Here is a 21,585-nt window from a genome sequence, read left to right on the forward strand (position 1 = left end):
AAAATGTGCGGGGGGAGGAGGGAAGGGGAGAAGGGAAAAGAAAGGAGAAAAGAGCTAGAAGGAGCTTGTGAAGTTCCCGGTGCTGCAGCTTTCAGATCAATAATCGCTAGTGAGGTTTCCTCATAGGCAGATCTAATTGTTGATATTCAGTCCCCGCCCACGCCCTAACTGGCGTCTCTCTCCCCAGCTCACTACTAGCTGGAAGAGAGCGTCAACTGCACTAGTTCAGGCACTTGGTTAGGAAAAGCGGGAGAACAGAGTACAGAGAGTGGGGAAGCCGAGACGCGGATGGCTGCGACGGGGGAGGGGGGAGGAGAAGAGGGAACAGACACCTAGAGGACAAGGAGTTACGTTACCTCCTTGAAAGAGTCAACTTTCGTTCTTATTCCGCACCTTGGAGGTTGACTCCATAGTCCTTTTTTTCGGAGGATGCTCAGAGGTGTATTTAAAAAGCTCTGCCTTCTCAAACATTACTCTGCATACCAAACATATGTAAGGAAAGGAGAAATTTAATCCAGCGGCAAGGCGGAGGAAGAGTGCGGGATCGACCTAGGTCGGAGTTGAAGGGGAAAGAGGGGGAAGGGAACTAAGAGGAGACCTAGGACCTGGCTCTTTCTTACAGCTGTACCCTTTAGCGCCCCTGGACTCTGGGTTCCGCGGTCGCGAATTCTCTTCTCCGGGCTACTGGGGCTGGAGACGGCAGCTGGATTGTAACTGCAGCAGCCGCAGCTGGCATCCTGGGGAGATGAGTGGGTTTAGAGCGTAGGCTGAGCTGAAGCTTACTGCTCTAGCTCCAAGTGGATAGGCAAAAGGAAAGAGCAGTATGTAGGGTTTTTTGGGGTTTTTTTTTGGGGGGGGATAATCAAAGTGGAAGACAGAGAAGAAGGTGGGGAAGTCACTAACACGATAGGAGTTGGCCTCTCTTCCAGCTAGGAGCAGAAAAGGGCACAAGTACCCGGTAGAGTTTCGATGTTAAAACATTATTGCCGTTTGGGCTAAAGAAGGCAAAATTAACCCAATATCTGTTCTATTTTCTTAGCGAATCCTATCTTGGCTCCCTTGATTCGAACCTAGTGCTGCTGAGAATAGAAGAGTTTCCCTTGCACAGTCCATTGTGCGTGTATGTGTTCGCCTGGTCGTGTGTATATGGTGTGCCTGGGAGCTGGCCCCTCCCCCAACCTATTTCATACACAAACACACGTACATACTCAAAAACATAGAACACGTGGAAAATTTGCAGCCAGAGCGCCCTGCCGTAGTGGTTAAACGTAGTAATTTATAAACTCAACCATTCCCAGAAGAACGCTGCCTCTCGTTAGTAATGATAAATTCTCCAGTCCACTCCACTGGGCTATTTCCAGTAAGATGCTTCGAGGCAGAGAACCATTCCCTTGGAGCAGTTTATCCGGCTCCTAACTCAGGGACAAGAGCCACTTCCGGCGCCTTCACCACTTGTGCGCAAGGGACTAAGATCACTTTCCCCCTAGGTTTTTCTCCCTCCCTTCAGTCTGCAACTTTAATAATATATCTATCTTCCTTCTTCTTCCCTAATTCCTTTCCCCGCTATCTGCCTTCTCATTTTCCCGCAGGTGTACCAAGAACTATGTGCTGGCTCTTAAGTCTCTAGCTATTGTGGTGTATGACTTATTGATATTACCGAGTCTCTCCAAGATGGGAGATCGTAGCAACATTAAATCTATGGAAATAAGAAAACTTTCAGGATCGGCAAAATCCCCACCCACTGTGATTTCTGGACGAGGCTGGCATCTGCTACTAAATTAGTCTGGAAATTGACTAAAATGCTCTAGTCCTCCGACTCAGCAGTAGCAACGGTGGTTAGGGCGATACAATGCCTTGTGGTTTGCGCTTTGAATTTGCAGGAGACAGAGCAGGACTTGGCCAGATAGTGACCCAAGTTTTAAACTATGAATCTAAACAAAAGTTTTTAGATTCCTTCCTATCTACTCCTTTACCCATACATACGTATTTCTCTTCAGCTCTATTTTTAAAGTACCCAACGAAGTTACAAAGAAAAGCTCCAGAGACGAAAATGTTTGATTAATGTCAAGAATGTGTGGAAATATTCAGAACTAGAGGTTTCCCATAGCGATTCACTTTACCTTTAGAAGAGGACGAAGAATGGTGTACTCTGCCTTTGCCGACCCACTCTTGCAATTCCACCACCTCTAAGGAGGGGGTTTTCCCACCCCGTAACTTAAGTTTTCAAACCAAAGGCTGTGTGTGCACTCCAGAGTTGCGTACTCGTATATGAATCTGACAGCGTAGGACATTCTAAGAAATAATAATAGAACATCATGGTGTGGCAAAATCTAAGCCCAGACAGCAACATCATCGGGAGTTCACCACAGTCCCCTGCTTAGCCAGTCAGGACTCTCAATTTTCTCTTGGTGGCTGGTAGTTCCCAGGAGCAGGTGGAAGTGAGTGAATGGAGCGGGAACAAAACTAAATCAGTTAACCTTGAAAAGGCATCGTCCACAAGGTAGGGAAGTGCTCGGAGATATAGGGAGACAGAGAGACAGACAGACAGACTTTTCCGGAGCAAAGGAATTCAAAGATGAGCTATATGAGCATCAAAATGACACAAGAGGATGTTGAGTAGCCCTTAACATTACACAAGAATTGTTGCAACAGGAGTCTAGTTCAAGACTCCTCTTGGTACTAGGTTTGAAAGTCTAACGGTGTTTGAATGAGATGTGCGTGTGTGCGTGTGTGTGTGTGTGTGTGTGTGTGTGTGTGTGTGTGTGTGTATGTTGTGGGGGAAGAGTCTGCGCGCGCGCGTGTCCCCTACAGGAACAAGAACTGGGCTTCCTCTAGTTCAGTACAATCCAGCCTTCGTCCTGCTTCCCCTACTCCCTCACAAATTTTCTACTGGGAAGGAGGCGTGAACCCCATCCTCCAGTTCTTCCATGTGGCCTCAGTTGACTAGAGCGCTGGGTCTACCCTCCCGCCCCGCTTCTCCGCTCGTTGGAAACAGATGGGGGGCGGGGCCCACCAAAGAGGAGGTAGATGGGGCTAGGGGTGGGAGGGGGGGAATCAGAATAAGGAGAGAGGGAGGGAGAGAAGACAGGAGGAGAGGCGGGGCAATGGGGGAGGGGTAAAGAAATTGTCCAATCAGCTCAGCCGTCCCGGGCGGTTGCTAACGGTATCCACGTAAATCAAAAGGTGCAGAACCAATGGAAAGGGGTGGTGGGGGCGGGGCCCGGGCGCGTGCCGCTGCGAGCCAGAGCTGCCAAGAGAGCGGGAGAGGGAGAGAGAGAAAGCTGGAGAGAGAGAGAGAGGGTAGAGAGCGGAGTGAGCAAGGGAGAGAGAGAGAGAGAGGGAGGGAGAGGAGGAGAAAGAGAGAGGAAGGGAGGGAGGAAGGGAGGGAGAAAGGGAAGGAGAGAAGCTGGAGCAGCAGCAGCAATAGCAGTAGCAGCCCCAGCAGGCGTCGGAGCAGGCGTCGGAGCAGGCGTTGGAGCATCAGGCGGGGGGGAGAGAAAAGAGAGAGGGAGAGGGAGCCCGAGGCGAAAAAGTAACTGTCAAATGCGCGGCTCCTTTAACCGGCGAGATCAGTCCGGCTCCGAGAGTCATGGCGACCGCAGCGTCTAACCACTATAGCCTGCTCACCTCCAGCGCCTCCATCGTGCACGCCGAGCCGCCGGGCGGCATGCAGCAAGGCACTGGAGGATACCGAGAGGCGCAGAGCTTGGTGCAGGGCGACTACGCCGCGCTGCAGAGCAACGGGCACCCGCTCAGCCACGCTCACCAGTGGATCACCGCGCTGTCCCACGGCGGCGGCGGCGGAGGCGGCGGCGGCGGAGGCGGCGGCGGGGGCGGGGGCGGCGGCGGGGGCGGTGGAGACGGCTCCCCTTGGTCCACTAGCCCCCTGGGCCAGCCGGACATCAAGCCCTCGGTGGTGGTACAGCAGCCCGGGCGTGGAGACGAGCTTCACGGGCCGGGGTCCCTGCAGCAGCAGCAACAACACCAGCAGCAGCAGCAACAGCAGCAGCAGCAGCAGCAGCAACAGCAACAGCAGCAGCGGCCGCCGCATCTGGTACACCACGCCGCCAACCATCACCCGGGGCCCGGGGCATGGAGGAGCGCGGCTGCAGCGGCTCACCTCCCTCCCAGTATGGGAGCGTCCAACGGGGGCTTGCTCTACTCGCAGCCCAGCTTCACAGTGAACGGCATGTTGGGCGCTGGGGGCCAGCCCACGGGGCTCCACCACCATGGCCTACGGGACGCCCACGACGAGCAGCACCACGGGGAACACCATCCGCACCCGCATTCCCACCCGCACCAACAACCCCCGCCCCCGCCCCCGCCCCCGCAGGGCCCTCCAGGTCACCCAGGGCCCCACCACGATCCACACTCGGATGAGGACACGCCGACCTCGGATGACCTGGAGCAGTTCGCCAAGCAGTTCAAGCAGCGGCGGATCAAACTGGGATTTACCCAAGCGGACGTAGGACTGGCTCTGGGTACCTTGTACGGGAACGTGTTTTCGCAGACCACCATCTGTAGGTTCGAGGCCCTGCAGCTGAGCTTCAAGAACATGTGCAAGCTGAAGCCTTTGTTGAACAAGTGGTTGGAGGAGGCGGACTCGTCCTCGGGCAGTCCCACCAGCATAGACAAGATCGCAGCCCAGGGGCGCAAGCGGAAAAAGAGGACCTCCATCGAGGTGAGCGTCAAGGGGGCTCTGGAAAGCCATTTCCTCAAATGTCCCAAGCCCTCGGCCCAGGAGATCACCTCCCTGGCGGACAGCTTACAACTGGAGAAGGAGGTGGTGAGAGTTTGGTTTTGTAACAGGAGACAGAAAGAGAAAAGGATGACTCCTCCGGGAGGGACTCTGCCGGGAGCCGAGGATGTATACGGGGGGAGTAGGGACACGCCACCACATCACGGGGTGCAGACTCCAGTCCAGTGAACTCTTTTTTGGGGGGAGGGGGAAGTACGAAGAGATTGCTCCCCCCCCCTTCCTTACCCACTTCCCAGCCCCATTGTTCCCTCTTTAACTTCTGATTGTTACTTTTTTTTTTAATCCCCCCAAGGGGAAAAAAAGGCAACGAAATCACCGGACTATCCTTTAAAGGGTAGCAGGTGTAACGATGTGTTTTTGACCTTTACAGGCGAGTACCCAGGCAATGAAGTGGAGTGAGTATCTCACACACAGAGGGGAAAGAGAGAAAGAGAGAGAGAAAGAAAGAGAGAGAGAGAGAGAGAAAGAGAGAGAGAGAGAGAGAGAGGGAAAGAGAGAGGGGCGAGGGAGAGATGACAGGGACTGAGATAAATACCTGGCAAAACTAAATTAATTACCAAAAAATATCTGCCAAACCATGATAAACACAATTGCAGTTTCCATCCTGGAATGAAGCTCCATAGCTCGCACATGCTGCCGGTGTTTATTTAATGTGGATTCCCAACGGGAGAGAGGACAAAACAATACACAAATTCTTTGATGTCAACAGTATTTAACCGTAGAAATTTGCACTGCAAGAAAATTGAAGTTTACATGAACCAATTCATGAAAATATCCCCCACCTACCCTATTCCCCACACCCCACAGGTTCACTTTGAAATTGCCTTGTATTTTTTATTCAGCAATGAGAGTTGGCCAGTTTTTGGCAGCTCTTTTGAATATGTTGACCCTTGTTCTCCTTGCTTGTATGTGAACTTTGGTTACCTTCAGCTCCCTTTACATCGGTGTAACGTTTATTTTCTCCTTTTACCAAAGCAAAATGATTGGCTTCATACAAAATAAACAGTTTCCGCTTTCAAGAAAAGTGCATCGTCTCCCCGATTTATCCGAGCCAAGTTCCGAGCCTAGGACAGAAAGTCGAGTCCTCTTTAGATTGCCACCAACAAAGTAAACTTCATTTTCAGGCAGTGTTTGGGGGGGTGGGGGTGGAGGGAAGAAAAAAGAAAAATCGATACTGAGTGACTGATTGCTTCATTTTAGCAGGCGGGCCCATTGTGAAAGAGCTCCGAGGAAATGTGGAGGTTAAATACATTTCCAGAGTTGTCCAACAGAAAGAAAGTGGCACTTTGAAGAGAACTAGGGAAATATTTGCCCTCAGACACCCCACAGAAAGTTCTCTGCCTTCAGTTTTCATAACGTCATCTCAAGGAAATATTTGTGCTGACGACAGCAATTAAACTTGGGAACTCTGAAAAGAGTGAGTGTTTTCATTTAAAAGAAAACAATCCAAGAATGTAATTGTGTATGCATTTATTACTACAAAATACATTTGTGCATACATAGGAGTTCTCTCCGATTTGTGCACTGATCTTATCTTGATTAGCTCAGGTTTTATTTTTCAACTCAAAATGTATCATCCCATGCCTTCTTCTTCCATCATATATGGCACGAAAGGCCAGTCTGATTTGGGCAGCTTTTTTTTTTCTCTTTCATCGAGGGAGCCAAATTAACTGGGGAAAAAATTGTCATCTTCAATCCACCTCTTTCTTCCCTTTGTTAATAGATTTAAGTGCTTTCCTTGACCTTCTCTTCATGGAAAATGGTTAACTTTCCTAAAAGCAAAAGACTCTACAGGGAAGTCTCAGAGAAAACTTGAAACTATTAAAAATAAACATCAATAAACTGTGATGTTACATTTTTTAAAATGTACTTGGCAAAAAGGTCATTAAAAGGAAAAGACTTTTTTATTGCTTTTAATCTAAAAAGGTTTTGTTGTTAGCCAGTATTAACTTTTTTTTTTTTTTTTGATGAAACTCACTACCATAAATCACGGTTTGGTTTCCACACTGTAATCAGTAGCCAGGGTTAGGTTTTTGTTTGGTTTTTATTTTTCAGAGACTATGCTTTTTCAGTATTTTTTCAGATTCTCATAACTGAGTTTCAAAGTTTTGCCAGATAAATAGAGATTTATAACAGGCATTTTAATTTGCCTTTTTTGTATTTCCCCAACGATGGTCACAGTGATAGGGCACAGAGCTGCTTTGGGGTGCATCAAGCTGCTTGTTCTTTCAGTGTTGGGGATTGGCCCTTGGTGAAGTAATTTAGAGCAGGGCAGATATCCAATGGTAAAGGGAGGAAATGAAGTTTCAGAGACTTATTAATGCGTGGGTAAGGTCAGAAGACAGAGTTCAGAGGATATGTCTGTAGATCCTCTAACTCTTAAAAGGTTTTAGTAAAACAAAAGTTACCACTGAACCTTACCACAATGTACATATGTTTAATATTTGTCTTTTGAAATGCAGAAATAGTTTAAATGTTTCTTTGTCTATTTTTCTTTTTTTTAAATGCTACCCAGGGAAATATTTTCATATCATTTTTAAGTGGCCTGCCTCAATGTATATTTATTTCTTTTAAAGCAAAAAAGTTCTGGAAACTGTTTTTTTTTTTTTTTTCTGTAGCTTTAAATGATTAGGTGAACAAAATCTATATGGGATGTATTTTTTTTTTGGTTCAGTCTCTTTAAGAATACTTTGTTTTGGTACATTTGGTTGTGCTTGTGGGGAAAAATAAAAACGCAGAGATCCTTATATATTTATGTTAAAGTAATATTTTATTATCTACATAAAACAAATGCACAATACCTTCATAGTTTGTTCTAATTATTGAAAAATCTTTATTTTATCTTTAAATATAGTGCCAAATTGCATAGTTCTTAAATTTTAAAGGAGTAAAAATCTAGTCCTTATGCTGAGTTATGTGTAAAACACCTCACTTCTTTTAAACTTCATGAAGTTTTGGAATAAATTTTATGCATTTACTGCCAGATTTCATGTTTATAACTTCCATAGTCTTTTGGTAGAGCACAAGTTGTGGTTTCATTTTCCTTTTAATATATAAACCCCGGTACCTGACAATCATTTTGTTAATATTCCTTCCAAATGATCAGAGAGTTTGAGCTTTCATTTCCTCAGTATTTAATGGTCTTACAAACAGGTCATGTGCATTATAAATAGTTAGATACTTATGTATCTCTTCTCAGTTTAGCATCACCCAGTCAGTGTAGAAATTTCTTTGAAAGCATCTTTGAAACTTGGTGGATGTTAAACTCTGCTCACTTCTCTTTTTATAATATAAGAGCTTTCTTTCAGGAAAAAAAAAAGAAACTTATTTAAAAGGGTTATTTTTCTTTTCTCTTTTTTAAATTATCAAATATGTTTAATAGCAACGTATTCCTGAAATCCATGCAACATTACAGTGCTCGACAAGTGTTTGTAGTCGTGTCAAATGTATTCTCATGTTAGTTTTACAAAAAGATTAGGGTTTAGCAAAGGTTTACAAGGCAGTGTTTATTTAACTTCAGGCAATAAAGAGCCATAAAATAGAAAGAAAAAAATTAGAAAAGAAGGGGCTTGAGGTGGGTCTGATTATACAATGTTCAGAACAGATATTGTTGTTGTTGTTGTTGTTGTCGTCGTCGTCAATTATATGATTTATGAAGATTCCAAAGGAAATGGGGAAGTATTCCATAAAGAATTTGGTTTTTTAGACTAGTTAGAATTCCAAACTGCTTCTTGTTATTTAATAGATATGCTGTTGTTAAATCCCCTTTGCCTTATTTAGTTGAACAAGTACAATATCTCCTTCAATGGTAGTTTCTGGACTTATTAGATCTGATCATCTTTTCTAACTCCTAGTCAATATTACACAGGTCCCCAACAGATACAGCTAAATGATCTTATCAATAGCCTGGCAGAGAAGTGACAGAAAGAAGAAGTGTTTGGTGACTGCAGACATGCTGATGGGTAAAATGTTTAAGCTCAGTATGGATTTAAATCCTTGGTCAATATTTCACTGAGTTTTATGCAGAAAACAAGCAACATCTGCCCTCTGCAGGACATTTTAGTGGACTTTGAGAGGGATCATTTTGTTCCAAACAACAGGGGCATGCTAACTGGAAAACATCACGTGTCAACTGGACAAGGTTTTGTTATTGTTGTTGTTTTTTTCTTTTTGATGGGCACCTGCCTTTTTTAGATCTAAAAAGACTACCACTATTGGGTAAATCTTGATTCCAATTTAAGAATCTCTATCAAACTCCAAGCAACAATGCCTACCAATTTAGGCCAGGGCATCTGGTTTAAGTATCAGAATTGTGTTCTCAGAGACCTTGGTATAGCCATAGTAAACAAGCTCTTTCTTTCCCTTGTTTTCCCCAAATGTTCACAATAGAGGCTGAAAAGATTTTTGAAGAACACTTTATGTTTTCCTAAACAGAAGTGACTGTTTTTTGTTTGTTTGTTTGTTTTTTGTTTGTTTTTTTTTTTTAAAGAAAAGAGAGGCAGAAAGGATGATTGTGTGAAAGAGACCCAGGAAAGTAGGATGAAGGACCACATGGAATCAGTCCTTGTGGAATATCACTTCTGAATAGTCAGCTCCCATAAAATGACCTCATTTATATTTCAGATATCAACAACAAAAGCATACTTCTCTTCTCCTTTCCCTCCTATTCTTCTACCAATGGAGGCTGAAGCCTTTTGGGCAGAAGGAGTTGACTGGTAAAATGATCATGATAAAGATCTTCATATCTTTTTCCTTTTTCCTTCAAGAGAAGCAAATGAAGGAGGTGCTGAAGAAACAATGAAAAGGGGGGAAATTATATTCAACTATATATGTATATATCAGTTCATATGTATGTATAAACTGAATTATAATTTGCAAGAGCAGCAAGGCGGCAGGCCTCTTTGCTAAGGGACTTTGAGCGGGAGCAGTTGTTATTTTCTCACAACTAGACTTTGATTTGCCTTTGTTATTTCTTAATCAACCTCCTAATACTGTTTGACTCTTGAAGCTTAGAAAGGAAATGGAGAGGAAAGACTATTTCTGATACAAAAGGAAAATAAGCTGGAAAGTTGATGAAGGGGAGGCTGGAGAGAGAAGGAAATTTATTGTATATTTCATGAGCAAGTGTACCTTTCAATAAATTGAAAAGGATAGAGGAAAGCAATGGATAAGAAAGAAGTATCGTGAAGTTTCTGCTTGGCAATAGGACATAAAGGTGTCATGTTCATCCAGGTTTTGCATGTTTTTTTCAACTCAGGATTTTTTACTTAAATAAAAAATGAAACAAGAAGTGAGTGAGATGCTGAAATCATGGCTTTCTATCTCCCCAACCCTGGAATCCCCACCCTACTATCCCTTCAAACAATGCAGAAGTAGCTTAGGACCAGCATCTCAACTAGAAAAACATAAACTTTCTTCATGTTTGCTCAGTCTATATTATTTTCATGCCTTCTTATGAAAGGAAAGATTACTGTATTTCTAGTCATTGTCTTTTTATGTAGAATTGGTTTTTGTTTGTTGTTGTTGCGCTTTTGTTTGGTTCCAGGGATAAGCAAATGTTCGTTCGGAGAGTATCTTAAGATCATTCATGTGCTTGGTAAAGAGCCAGAGAATTTATTCACTCTCATTTTCTTAATCCTACTTTTTTCCCCCTACTAGTTGAATCAACTTAATTTTATACTAATTTCACTTTATCGGAATAAACAACTCTGTTTGCTTGAAACTGTTCAATGCCATCAAAACAGCCCCAGTTTCTTTTCTTATTGTTCCTACAATTTTGATTATTGATAAAATTAAGACATATTATTTGCTTAAGAAATGTCTGAGAGGCTATTTCATGCCATTACAAAAATGCACATCTTTCTTAAACTTTATTCCATCCACGTATTTCAGGGCTTTTATAGCTCTTTGTCTGGGGTTTAAGAAAACCTTATATATTCCATCCTCCTAAGCTTAAGACTATACTCGACAGTGGTTGTGGCTGGTGGTAAACAGCTCCGCGTCCTCAGAATGGATAGCTGTCATCCAGAAAAGGAAACAAAATATATGCCTCACAAAAGCGTACTTTGTCACAGATTTTAAAAAGAAAGAGGGGAGCATTAGGTCCCCATCTCAGCAATATGAACGAGCCTTTGATTGTTATAAATTGTGTATGATTAACTCTCTATGTGCCTCAGAACTGCGATAAATATATCGGTAGGTTAAACTTGAACTCAGCGTCATTTTGGATAGGGATCACAGTCTTTTCTCCCACAAAACAATTTTTGCATTTCTATCTCTTTTTTTGGTAAAAATAAAAATAGAGTTTAAAAACTCAATTATTTGACTATATATAATACAGGGAGAAAGAAAAGTTGTTTTAAGATATCCATCACCGATATTCAATTGTAAGGCATTTGTCTTTCATTCAAAAATACATTTTCTCAAGGTTGTAGGGTTTTTCCCCCTCCACAGTTGGAAATGTCGTCCCATTAGAAGAAATCTTATATGATCTTTTACTCCCATGGTACATGATTTTGAAGCTAATTCTTTACCCTAGTAACTTATTTTTCTGTTCCTTTAATAACATATCCCATCATAGTAGAAATAAAGCCTTTGAATAGGGCAACTGGTGAGTTTGTTGAGGGGGCACGAATTCGTGATACCCGATCTTCTTACACAGAGAAGCAAATGAGACTCATCTGCATCACACTGCACATTTCACCCATACGCTGAACTAGCTAGCTAAAGTATGCACGTTGAAAGGAAAGCTTAGAGCTTTGCAGTCTCAAGGCCTAAGAGAAAAATAAGGAGACCTTGACCAAAGGCTGATTATTTCCTGTATTTTCACTTCTCGGCATATTTTTGGACATTCTTCAAGCCAGCATCAATAGTTTTAGACAGATGCATGTGAAAGCTTTGCTGCTTACTTTTCTGTACCCTGGATTCAGAGCCCTTGGGGGAAGGAGAAAGTGAGTGGAACACTTCATTGGTGTTGTATTGGACCACAAAGCAGGTTGGTTTTTGAATGTGCATTTATTTGGTGCTAGACTTAAGTTTAGAAAAGTGTGATTTGGCTAGAGTCTTGGTCCTAATGCTTACACCACGACCAAGGTTTAAGGAAGGAATGAGAGGGATGAAGTGGAGAGAGGTTGAGAAAGAGAGTAGGTAGCCTTCAGTTATTTGTCCTACTTCTAGGAAAATATCTCAAAACTAGGAAGTTTGCAAGAGCAAGCTTTTTTTTTTTTTTTTTTTTTTTTTTAAATGAGAGTACTTGTTGGACATGGTAACAGTTACAGGTGGAGCTTACTTACATGGGGTGAGGAAGAGAAGAAGTAGGTCTGTACAAAAAAACAAAAACCTTTTTGCCTCTGGATCCAGGAGTATCTCCTTTACCATATCCTACTAAGGGACTTTGAAGCTGAATATAATGAAGTAATCAGCTGGCACCGATCAACAAAAGGAAGTGTATCAGAAAAGCAAAATGCCAGATCCAAGAGATAGATATAGAAGGTAAATGATTCCCTTTGAAATGAAATTTAAGAGCTGGGAGAAGGAGCATCACTGTGAAATGACAACCATAATTTAGGAAAGAAGGCAATATTCCTTCTAAGATGCTAGATGAATTTCAGAATGAGCTTTCCTAAGCCCTGCAAGTTTTCTGCAAGCATTTCTTTTCTAGACTCTTCTATGAAAAGTGCAAAGGAACCAAACTGGAAAATTGAAAAACAGAGAAGGACCCCAGAAATCTAGCCACTTTTGGCTTCCTGTGAAATGTTCTTATTTTTAAGCAGTAAAAAAATCAGAGAGAAAGAAAAATTAGGTGAATTCCTCCCTATTTTGCATTCTTAGAGTTAGAATAAGATACTACCCCAACCCATTTAAGTTTATGTAAGCTAATTGGCTATAACAAAGAAATATCCCAGGACCCAGGGGAAAATATTAAGTATCTTTGGAGCCAACTTTTTGGCCTGAACAACTCACTAGAGCCCACAGATTGACAATAGGGCATTGGTTGGTTGAAGAAAATCACATAGTTTAGAAAAAAAAAATAGATCTGTAGAATTCATTAGAGAAATTTTATGTGGATAGCCCCAAAGAATAGAATGAGAAGAAAGAGGCTAATTTCTTAAGTTATTCCTAGGCCACGGTTTGTTAAATAAAACTCAGACAAATGTATAGTTTCTAATAGATATTCATATTTAGAGATATTAAAGTGATTTAGGGAACCAGGTTGAATATGGTCAGTAAGGTAGTCTCTCCCTCTTCTCCAGGGCAGGTTTGTTTGGTTTAAACCTTTTAGTTTAAAAGTTTAGGCTGTTTGGGTTTTTCTGCTTCATTCATTAATTCTCCCCTTTTCCTTCGCTCTCTGATTCATTCATTCACTTCTACAATCATTCACTGCCCAGTGGATGGAGGCGGCAGCAACAACTTGGTCAGTAGGGGAGACATACACACAAACAAGGATGGTTCTATTTACTCGCCTCTGCCTGTGGATTTCTAAGACATGCAGCAGGCACAATCATTAAACTAATTTGTATTTGATTGTTTGGGCGGACGGAGGTTAGTTTTATTGCACTAAGCATTCAAGCACGCACGCATCACTGATTACCAGTATACATTAAATAAAGTTGTTTGTACACATTGTCTTACCACATATAGGCAGAGGCTTATTATTCTAATTACTCTAATTAGTGCATTGAAATGTTTTCTACTTGATTTGAGGAGACAGTGATTAGTTCTATTACTTCTTTTAACTCGTATTTCATGGAAAACTGTTGATGCATGCTCAAATTACTTTATTTTCCCTGCGAATATAAGGCTGACCAAAATGCGTTGAACGGCATACCGCCCTGGTTGGGCAGCAACTTTGATTTCGGCCCATGCTGGGGAGAAGTTCTTCCATGGTCCTTTTATTTTCACGAGCAAGGTTTTTCTGCTGTTGGTGCTTCGGCTTTTTCCAACAGAGTAAGTCTGCTGCCCTTCTCTCCACCCCGCCCTTCTCTCTCCCACTAAGTAGAATTTGATCTTAGTTAGGTGTGTGGGCAATAGGATCCGAATAAGTTCCTATGTTCGAATTCGTTTTGCTGGAGCCCGACAAGGTCTCCGGAAACGTTTACTTTTAAAGATCCTTCCCCACCCCCACTCCCAGTATATTTTCCTGTGAATCTGTTTCATAAGCTTTAATGTTACTATTAATTGATAAGATCAGCTAATCAAACATGTTACTTCGATAGGGAATTGTAATTAAAACCTTAATCCTGTTGGAGACTTTTTTCCTCTAAACTCTTTTTTCTCATAGAAGGGGTTCAAAGTTCACTATAAAAGTATTATAACAGGGAGATTAATTCGTTATCTAAATAACAATCTTGGTTATTGATCCAACGTACTTTTTTTTTCACCTTTTGTGCTGGTCGGCGAGATACTTAAAAAGGAGAATATTACAAAGCATGCAATTTGGTCCTAGGCCCGTAACTGCTCATTATTGAAGAAACACAGGGAGCTATTGCTGTCTAAAAAAGACAGAAAAAAAGGAGGGGTACACAATAAATAATCGGGAAGGTTGCTTTTTATCTTTATTGTCCCTTTGTATCTTTGCAAGGAAAAATGTAAAACCGACGAAGTCATGCAGCCAGTGCTCTCTTCCAGCACTTTTCTTCCCATTTGCAAAGCGAAATACTTATGGTAGTCTGGGTAAATATTAGTCTGGTTCTGATTTTACTTTTAATATTTAGACTCGGATTATCCCATTTCTAAATCTAGGTTCCTAACCTTTTCGAATGGCCTGAATATAATAATAATATAACAACAACAAGCTCACGAGGTGCAACAGCGAAAAGTCTCTAAGAATATTCTGTCCTGGAAGTCTGGTCCACACTTCTCTAGTTCCAGCCTCTCTCCCCACCCCCATCCTTCTCATCTTAACCCCTTCTCAGCTCTGTCCCGCCGCGCAGCGCCTTGCAGAGTCCTCTCCGCCTCCTGCTCTCCAGCATCCAAAGAGGGGAGGCTCAAATAAAATCAGCTTTCCTTGGCAGCTGACGGTTGAGCATCCAGGGCGCTCCCAAGGCTCAGGGAGGTTGCTTTCAGCCATGCCTCTCACCCTTTGTAAGTGGAAGATTGAGGAGTCCTCTGGGGTTGTAGATGGGTTGGGCTAACCCTGTGGGGACCTCAAAGAAAAAAAAAATATTAGTTTCCAGTACAAACTGGTTCACCTCGGGTGGGGTACGAAGGAAACTAGACACGAGTGGGCAGTGTGCAAATGGAAAGCCCCGGGGGCTTTGACTTCTATATATGGTGAGAAAAGAGTACTTTGGCCTCTCTAGGACCCGATCAGGGAGCAACACTAATCTGTCTCTCTTCTCCCTCCTCCCTTTCCCCCCCACCCCCCAATCCCATCCGCGACAGATTTTTGGCACTAGATGGGCAGGGAGGGAATAGAAAATGACCCGAGATTTCTGAATCAAGAAGCCCAGAATTTCTGCTCCAGAGTCAGCCGTGGGACCTCGGTTGAATTTTTGTGTGTATATGCGTGTCCTGGGAGCATTCCCTCCCTCCCCTACTCGTACCCCCACTTCTTCTCTTCTAACGAAGTCTACTTACCCCACGCACAAATATGTTATGTAACAAAGTCTCCCTGGCGAATTTAACAGGAGAATAAAAGTCCTCCCCACCACCACCCCCAACACACACTTGCTTACTTCCCTTGTCCCTCTTCACTCCTCCTCTCCTCCCTCCCAAGTGCATCTGTTCTCCCGGATTCCTTTTCTTGAATCCGCTTCGCACACCATCTCTGGTCTAGTAGAGCTTTGGCGCCCCACAGTGGCCTTAATCCAGAACTGTGAGAACTGTGGCTCTCTACAGGGTCTGCAAGAGGCTCAAATACCTTTTTTTTTTTCTTTTTTCTTTTTAAACACCCAGGATCACCCCACTGCTCCCCGTTCTTTTAGCCTTTCTTTACAATCTCTATTCCTGTTGTCCACTCTCTTCCCGTCAGATACTGATAAAATGGGACTCTGTAAATTAATTCCTTGCTTGAATTTCTTAAGTCCATCCCTAGTGTACTGTTGCAATGAAGAATTCAGAAGTCCCCAGTCCAGGAAAACGAACACGTTTGTAAAAGAGAATTCCCTAATCAAAGGTAATAAAATCTCTTTTCCCACTCCCCATCTCCCAGACCAGCTTCGGTTTTCTTGCTGTCTTTCCTCATTTTCCCGTTCTCATGCCTTAATTCTCCCAGAAAACCACTTTTAAAGCAATTGACGAGACTTTGAATAACTCCTCTCACCAAATTCCACAAATACTTATTTGGATCTGGGCAAAGCCCTCTTTCTTTAACATCAAGATTGTTAGGCGACCAGTTCCACAGCAGGTTTTTGTCAACCTCGTTGGGGTCACTGATTTCAGGTAAATTCAGGTTCATTCCTTATTTCACAGCCTAGCCTCTTTCCTGTGACGAGCTTTACTAGGGAAAAAGTCATTCAGTGCAGGGCAAGTTCGGAGAAAGGCACATATTCAGGAGGCAGCTTTCTCTTTCTGGGGTTTTCTGGTGCACTTGGATATTAGAAAAAGGGGAGGTGCTTTACTGGTTACCCGAAGTAATCAACCATGCATTAGACCCTCAAACAAACTGTCTACAATGGAAGAAAATAACGAAACCATCTTCCTCCAGGAATGGCCCAATTACTAATTTCTATATTTTTAAAAAATTCACGGCTAAACAGATATTTGTTTTTGAAGGAGTTTCCTCAGTACCAAGACCCCACACCTGTCTCATACTATAATTGGCCTTCCACTTCTGCCCTGCCTGTTGCCTTTGATTCGGGTAAAGTGACTCCCTTTAGTTTCTGTATCCCAACCTAACTTCATGGAACTTTGCGCTTCCGCAGGCATTTTGGCCAAAGCCCGATTTTCATAGTTGCCAGAGGCAACTAGCTACACTGACCCAAACCGACGTGCTTCCTCGATGAAGAATGGTCAGAATCCGGTTGTCGAAGTCTGAGCAGTAGTGTGTACACGTAGTAGAGACTCCAGAATGGGAGCCTTGGGAGGAAAGAATAATGGCCTCCGATTTTCCTAGTTTTATAAACACCTTAGGTCTTTCTGCGATTCCCTTTTTTATCCATTCTCTGATCACCGGCTGGACTTCACTAATCCTGGAGCGCACCAGTACAGAAAAAGGCGAATTTATTGCCCCCCAAAATTTCTTCCCTTGGTTATTAGAATTTCAGCTCAACATGCGCCTCTCATTCCTCTGGGGTTAAGAGGGTCCAAATTCACGTATTCGCCTTTCAAACATTAACGTTTCCAAGTAAGGCTAGACAGGATGCGTCGGGTTTTTTTTTTGTTTGTTTGTTTGTTTTTTGTTTTTTGTTTGTTTTTCACTAGCAGTCCATCTGAAGAATTTTGTGCGCACTAAATCTCAGCTGGGGAAGTCAAGGCAGTAAGAAGTAGGAATCGGTAAGAATGGCAGAGAGGGGGCGCCAAGAGTCGCCCAGAGTCGCCCGGGACCTGGTTAACAGACGCTCAGAAGTAATTTTTACTTGTAACCTTTTTTTCCCCTTCTTCTCCTCCTCCCCATCTCCTCCCATCTCTCCGTTTCTCTCTCTTTTGCCTTTTTCCTTACACTCTTTTTTTTTTTAAAGCAACTTGGGGCTCACCAATTTGTAAACTAGAAACTTTTATGAGTGTGATTTTTGCTGTAAATAAACTCAGGATAGAGCTAGGACTGGGGCTGAGGCTGAGATTAGGACTGAAAGAAGAAAAGAAGACGGGAACTTCTTTTGCCTAGCCTATTCCGATCATTTCCAGAACCCTCCTCTCAGTTTTCTAGCCTCCTTCTCTCTCTGGGTTACAGAAGCCGCAATTCCTTATTTCTGCCCCTCCTCCCCAAGGGAAGCACTGATCCCCAGGGGCTCCAACCGCATTTCTTTCCTTTCAAAAAAAAGGAAAACTGCAAAGCAGCTACTGCACAGACTGGGCCAAAAAGGAAATAACTTCCTCAATACGGATGTGCAGTTGTATCCCTAATTATACTCCTTCCCCAGACGCTGGAAGCACATTTTTGTTGCGGCTTCATGAAAAAAGCACAATTCAACTTAATTCCTACAGGTGAAGCCTCAAGTGCTGGATTTTATAACCTGGATGTTCACTAGTAATCACGATTAGGTGGACAAGGTAGAGCAGGAACAAATCCATTAAAGATGTAGGCAACAAAAAACAGGACCCTTCAAACATCATCCAGAGCGCACTTGCTAAGTTTCTATTTTAGAGAAAATGGTCCTGCCCCAAGAAAGGAGTTTAGAGATGGGCTGTAGAGTACATTGTTTCTCAGGTATGAGTAACAATTCCAATTCATCCATACTACCAGATTGATCAATAAGTGACATTATCCCTGTAAAGAAGAATAATTATTAAGAAAGTACACAGAAAACCCTAAACGTCTCCTAAAGAGGGTAGACCCCTAAGAGATTTACTGTAATGAAATTGGGACAAGTCACTCTTTAGGATAGAAGAACTTTAAATACATAAAAACTAACCTTATGAGGGTCCTAGTCTTGTGGCTCCAGGTTTTTTCCTATTACACCAAGCAAATTTTCACTCCTTTGTAAGAAAGGTCAACAATCAACCCAATCAACAATGGAAGTCAGTGTCACCCTCTGCCTTCATTCTAATAGGGTCTGCTTGTGGTTCCAGGCCTCATACCCTAAAGGAAATTAGATCATTAGCACAGGAGTATATAGTTATTTCCCCATGGAATAAAGACCTACAAACATAATCAAAATTATTTGAAAGTGGATGAAAGTAACCAAACCCAGGTACATCTCATGGGAATGTTTCATGGGTGCAGAATTTGGAAGACAAATAGCCTTGAAGTTCTGGAAGAAGGTGGGCAGTGTGGGCTTGGAGGTAATGGTACAACAGAATATTAAACTGCAGGAGCCTGAAATTCACAAGCAAGTTTTTATGGGTGTAGTACAGTGAGGAAAAGAGAAAGCTAAGAGAAGATGGATGAATGTAGAATTAATTGGTGGAGCACCTTTAAGGACTTTTAATAGGATGTCAAGATACCTGAAAACCACAGAAAAGGAATAAGATCAAAACAATATTTTAGGAAAGTGATATGTACTATATGTCAATAAGGGATTAGAATAGAGTGAAGTCAAATAAAAAACAGACAAAGTGGTTAGGGAGTAGTCAGAGTAAATTTGGCCCAGGATGGCCAAGGATTTGTTAATGCCAGCAACTAAGGCAAACCTGAGATGTGGTATGGGAAAGGAATTGACAGGCTTCAGGAACCAGATAGATATAGGAGCTCAAAAAGATGAATTAAAATGTACAAGATTAAGGTTACCTTTGGACAAGGGTGGGAATTTGGAAGAGGATGAAGATATTGTGGTCATAACATCATAGGAACATATATTTAGACTTGAAGGGACCCTAGAGATGCTCTAATCTAACTCTATCAAATTTATGAGATAAGGAACTAAATCCTAGAGAAGTTAGATAACTGCAAAAATTCCCAATATAGTGATGAAGAAAGTGATGATGATTTGAACTCAGTTCTTCAGGCTAATGAGTGATCTATTATAATAAAGTCAGGTTTAGATATGCTTAATGTTAGGACTTTGGAGATGAAAAACATTTAACATTTATTGTAGAAGAAAATAAAAAAGACAAATGAACAAACAAATCATTCCATCATTCCTAAGGAAGAGGTTGAGGAATGAATGTAAAAGATTAGAGAGGCTAAGAGTTAATGAGATCATGAGAAATGAAGACAAGTGAGTCAAATCACAGAATTTGAGTTCTAAATACCATTTGTGTAAAATTATATAGGCTAATGAGGCATCTCCTGCTTTCTTTATGCATCACCTTATCCCCAATCACTCTCACACTCCCTAGTCCCCCTCCAGGGATGTTCTATTACAATGTCCCACCAGGGTTTGCCATTCTTACATGATGACCTTTCTCTATAGATCTTTCTCTCCTCTTTTCACTCCACTCTATTAGTTTAGGATTTTCTTAGACCCAACTAATCTCTTAGTCTAATTTGTACTATTATTAATATGATTTATAATAGCTTAAGATTCATCTTCCCCAAGCAATATATATGATGTTTCCGAAGTCTTAGCCACTAAAAGTTAAAACTGCACTTAGGCACACCCTAGATTTCTAGAGAAACAGTGTCTTATCTCAAATGAATATTGAGAATTTTAGGGACTATGGAAGCTTAGAAAAGTAGGCTTTCTGAAATTCAACAAGAAATTCCATATTCCTTGAGTAACTGTCTTCTCTGCCTATTGGTAGGGACGACCTTATGTAGAATCAAAGGAACATGATGAATCTGAAATACAAAGGCACAACTCAATTTAATTCCTACACGTGAAGCCCCAGGTGCTGGACTCTATAAACTGGGTATTCACTACTACCCTCGATTAGGTTAGCAAGGTAGAACAAGAGCAAACCCATTAACGGTGTAGGCAACAAAAATGCAGGGCCCTTCAAACAAGTGTAAATAAATGAGCATCAAAAACTGTGGAGAAAACCAAAACAAAACTGTTGGATAAGATGAAATTTCCAAAAAATTTCAAACAAGGTAAGCAGTATTTGTCTAAATCCGTTCTTTGCTTTTCATTTTTTCCCTTTGCTGTCCATATCCATGTGACCTTTACTTCCCTTTGGAGAAGTGAGAGAAAAAGAGTATATCTCTGAGAAATTTTAGATATTAAGTTCTTTTTGAAACTAATCAAGACAGCTAAAATATGAAGGGTGAAGTGAGTTTTTTTTTAAAGAATTCATCTATTTAAGTTTAAAATTGAAACCACTTTATCATTTAATGCACAAAAAGTGCTCTTAAATTTTTCTAATATTCAAGAGGTGGGAGATACTATAGAAAATGCCATAAGGTTGGGTATACTGAAGGAAATTAAAGTATTGAACAGTGGGTCAGTAGAATAGATACTTTAGCATGCACTTGAATACAATATTAGGTAATTAGGATCTCCTGTGTTTAAAGAAAAAGGATGAAGTTTTGATTTTTAAAAATGAAGGCAAAGAATTAGAAAACCTGATAATATTGACATCCTTCTATAGAGAACTTGATCTTCACAAAGCTTCATTTAATTCACTTGACTTAATTTTACTATGCTAAACATTTTCTGTTTTACACATACTTAATAGGTTGATTTTATGTGAATCTACAATATACAAAAGCCTGATGTCTTCCATTTCTTTTTTAAAAAATCAATATATACATAATGCCTCTATTTTCTAGGAATCTTCACAAATGTTTCCCTGAAATATTTTCAACATAAAAAGTTATTTTGCTAAAACTCACTAATAGCTGTGGTATTAAGAAAAACATTCATTATGAGACCCTTTCTATTACACTTGTCTAATGAAAAACAGACTTTGAAAAATAAATAAAATTCAGTCATTTGTTAAAGGAACTTCTTTTGAATAGATCTACAATCCTTCCTCCCTCATTCATATCATCTATAAAATCTACTTTTTTGCATCTGTTCCAATATGCATCTTACAAATCCAAATTGTATTTTTTTAGTAAATATTTACAGGATCACAGAGCATGTATTTGAATAAAATAGAGGCGGGTCTGAGCATAAATTCATGAAACAGTGAAAATATTGAAGAGGAGATGCTAAACATTGGAAGAATCCAGATTCTGGTTCCTTTTATTCATATGCACTCTCCCTTGATTTGGGAAAGAGAAAAAGAGTCATGTAAAGAAGTAGTATATATCTGTCTAAAAATGGGAGCTCTATTTTATCCATATAGTCAGACAACTTTGGAAACTAGAAAATGTTTATCCCTGAAAGAATCTTAGATAT

At 41.6% G+C, this 21,585-nt stretch overlaps 1 protein-coding gene and 1 long non-coding RNA gene across 4 annotated transcripts; one reads left to right on the forward strand and one right to left on the reverse strand.

Annotated features, from left to right (window-relative positions):
* Positions 1 to 3,372: 3,372 nt before the first annotated feature.
* On the forward strand, positions 3,373 to 7,508 carry POU3F2 (POU class 3 homeobox 2). Of its 3 annotated transcripts, none has more exons than XM_051997434.1 (2): positions 3,373 to 4,681; positions 5,960 to 7,508. In XM_051997434.1, the coding sequence occupies exons 1-2, from the start codon at positions 3,590 to 3,592 to the stop codon at positions 5,975 to 5,977; spliced, it is 1,110 nt and encodes a 369-aa protein (XP_051853394.1). In that variant the 5' UTR covers positions 3,373 to 3,589; the 3' UTR covers positions 5,978 to 7,508. The 3 variants fall into 3 exon arrangements, with proteins under 3 accessions (XP_051853394.1, XP_051853395.1, XP_051853393.1); XM_051997435.1 differs by having other exon boundaries at positions 5,963 to 7,508; XM_051997433.1 differs by lacking the exon at positions 5,960 to 7,508 and having other exon boundaries at positions 3,373 to 5,213.
* Positions 7,509 to 14,300: 6,792 nt separating this feature from the next.
* LOC127559476 (uncharacterized) lies at positions 14,301 to 18,113 on the reverse strand. Its single transcript, XR_007953140.1, has 2 exons — positions 15,338 to 18,113; positions 14,301 to 14,904 (listed from the first exon to the last, which is right to left on the reverse strand). It is a non-coding gene; the product is annotated as an uncharacterized LOC127559476 (long non-coding RNA).
* Between the last annotated feature and the right edge of the window lie 3,472 nt (positions 18,114 to 21,585).

This window comes from Antechinus flavipes, chromosome 4, assembly GCF_016432865.1.
Source record: "Antechinus flavipes isolate AdamAnt ecotype Samford, QLD, Australia chromosome 4, AdamAnt_v2, whole genome shotgun sequence".
In the NCBI taxonomy this organism is placed as follows: Eukaryota; Metazoa; Chordata; class Mammalia; order Dasyuromorphia; family Dasyuridae; genus Antechinus; species Antechinus flavipes.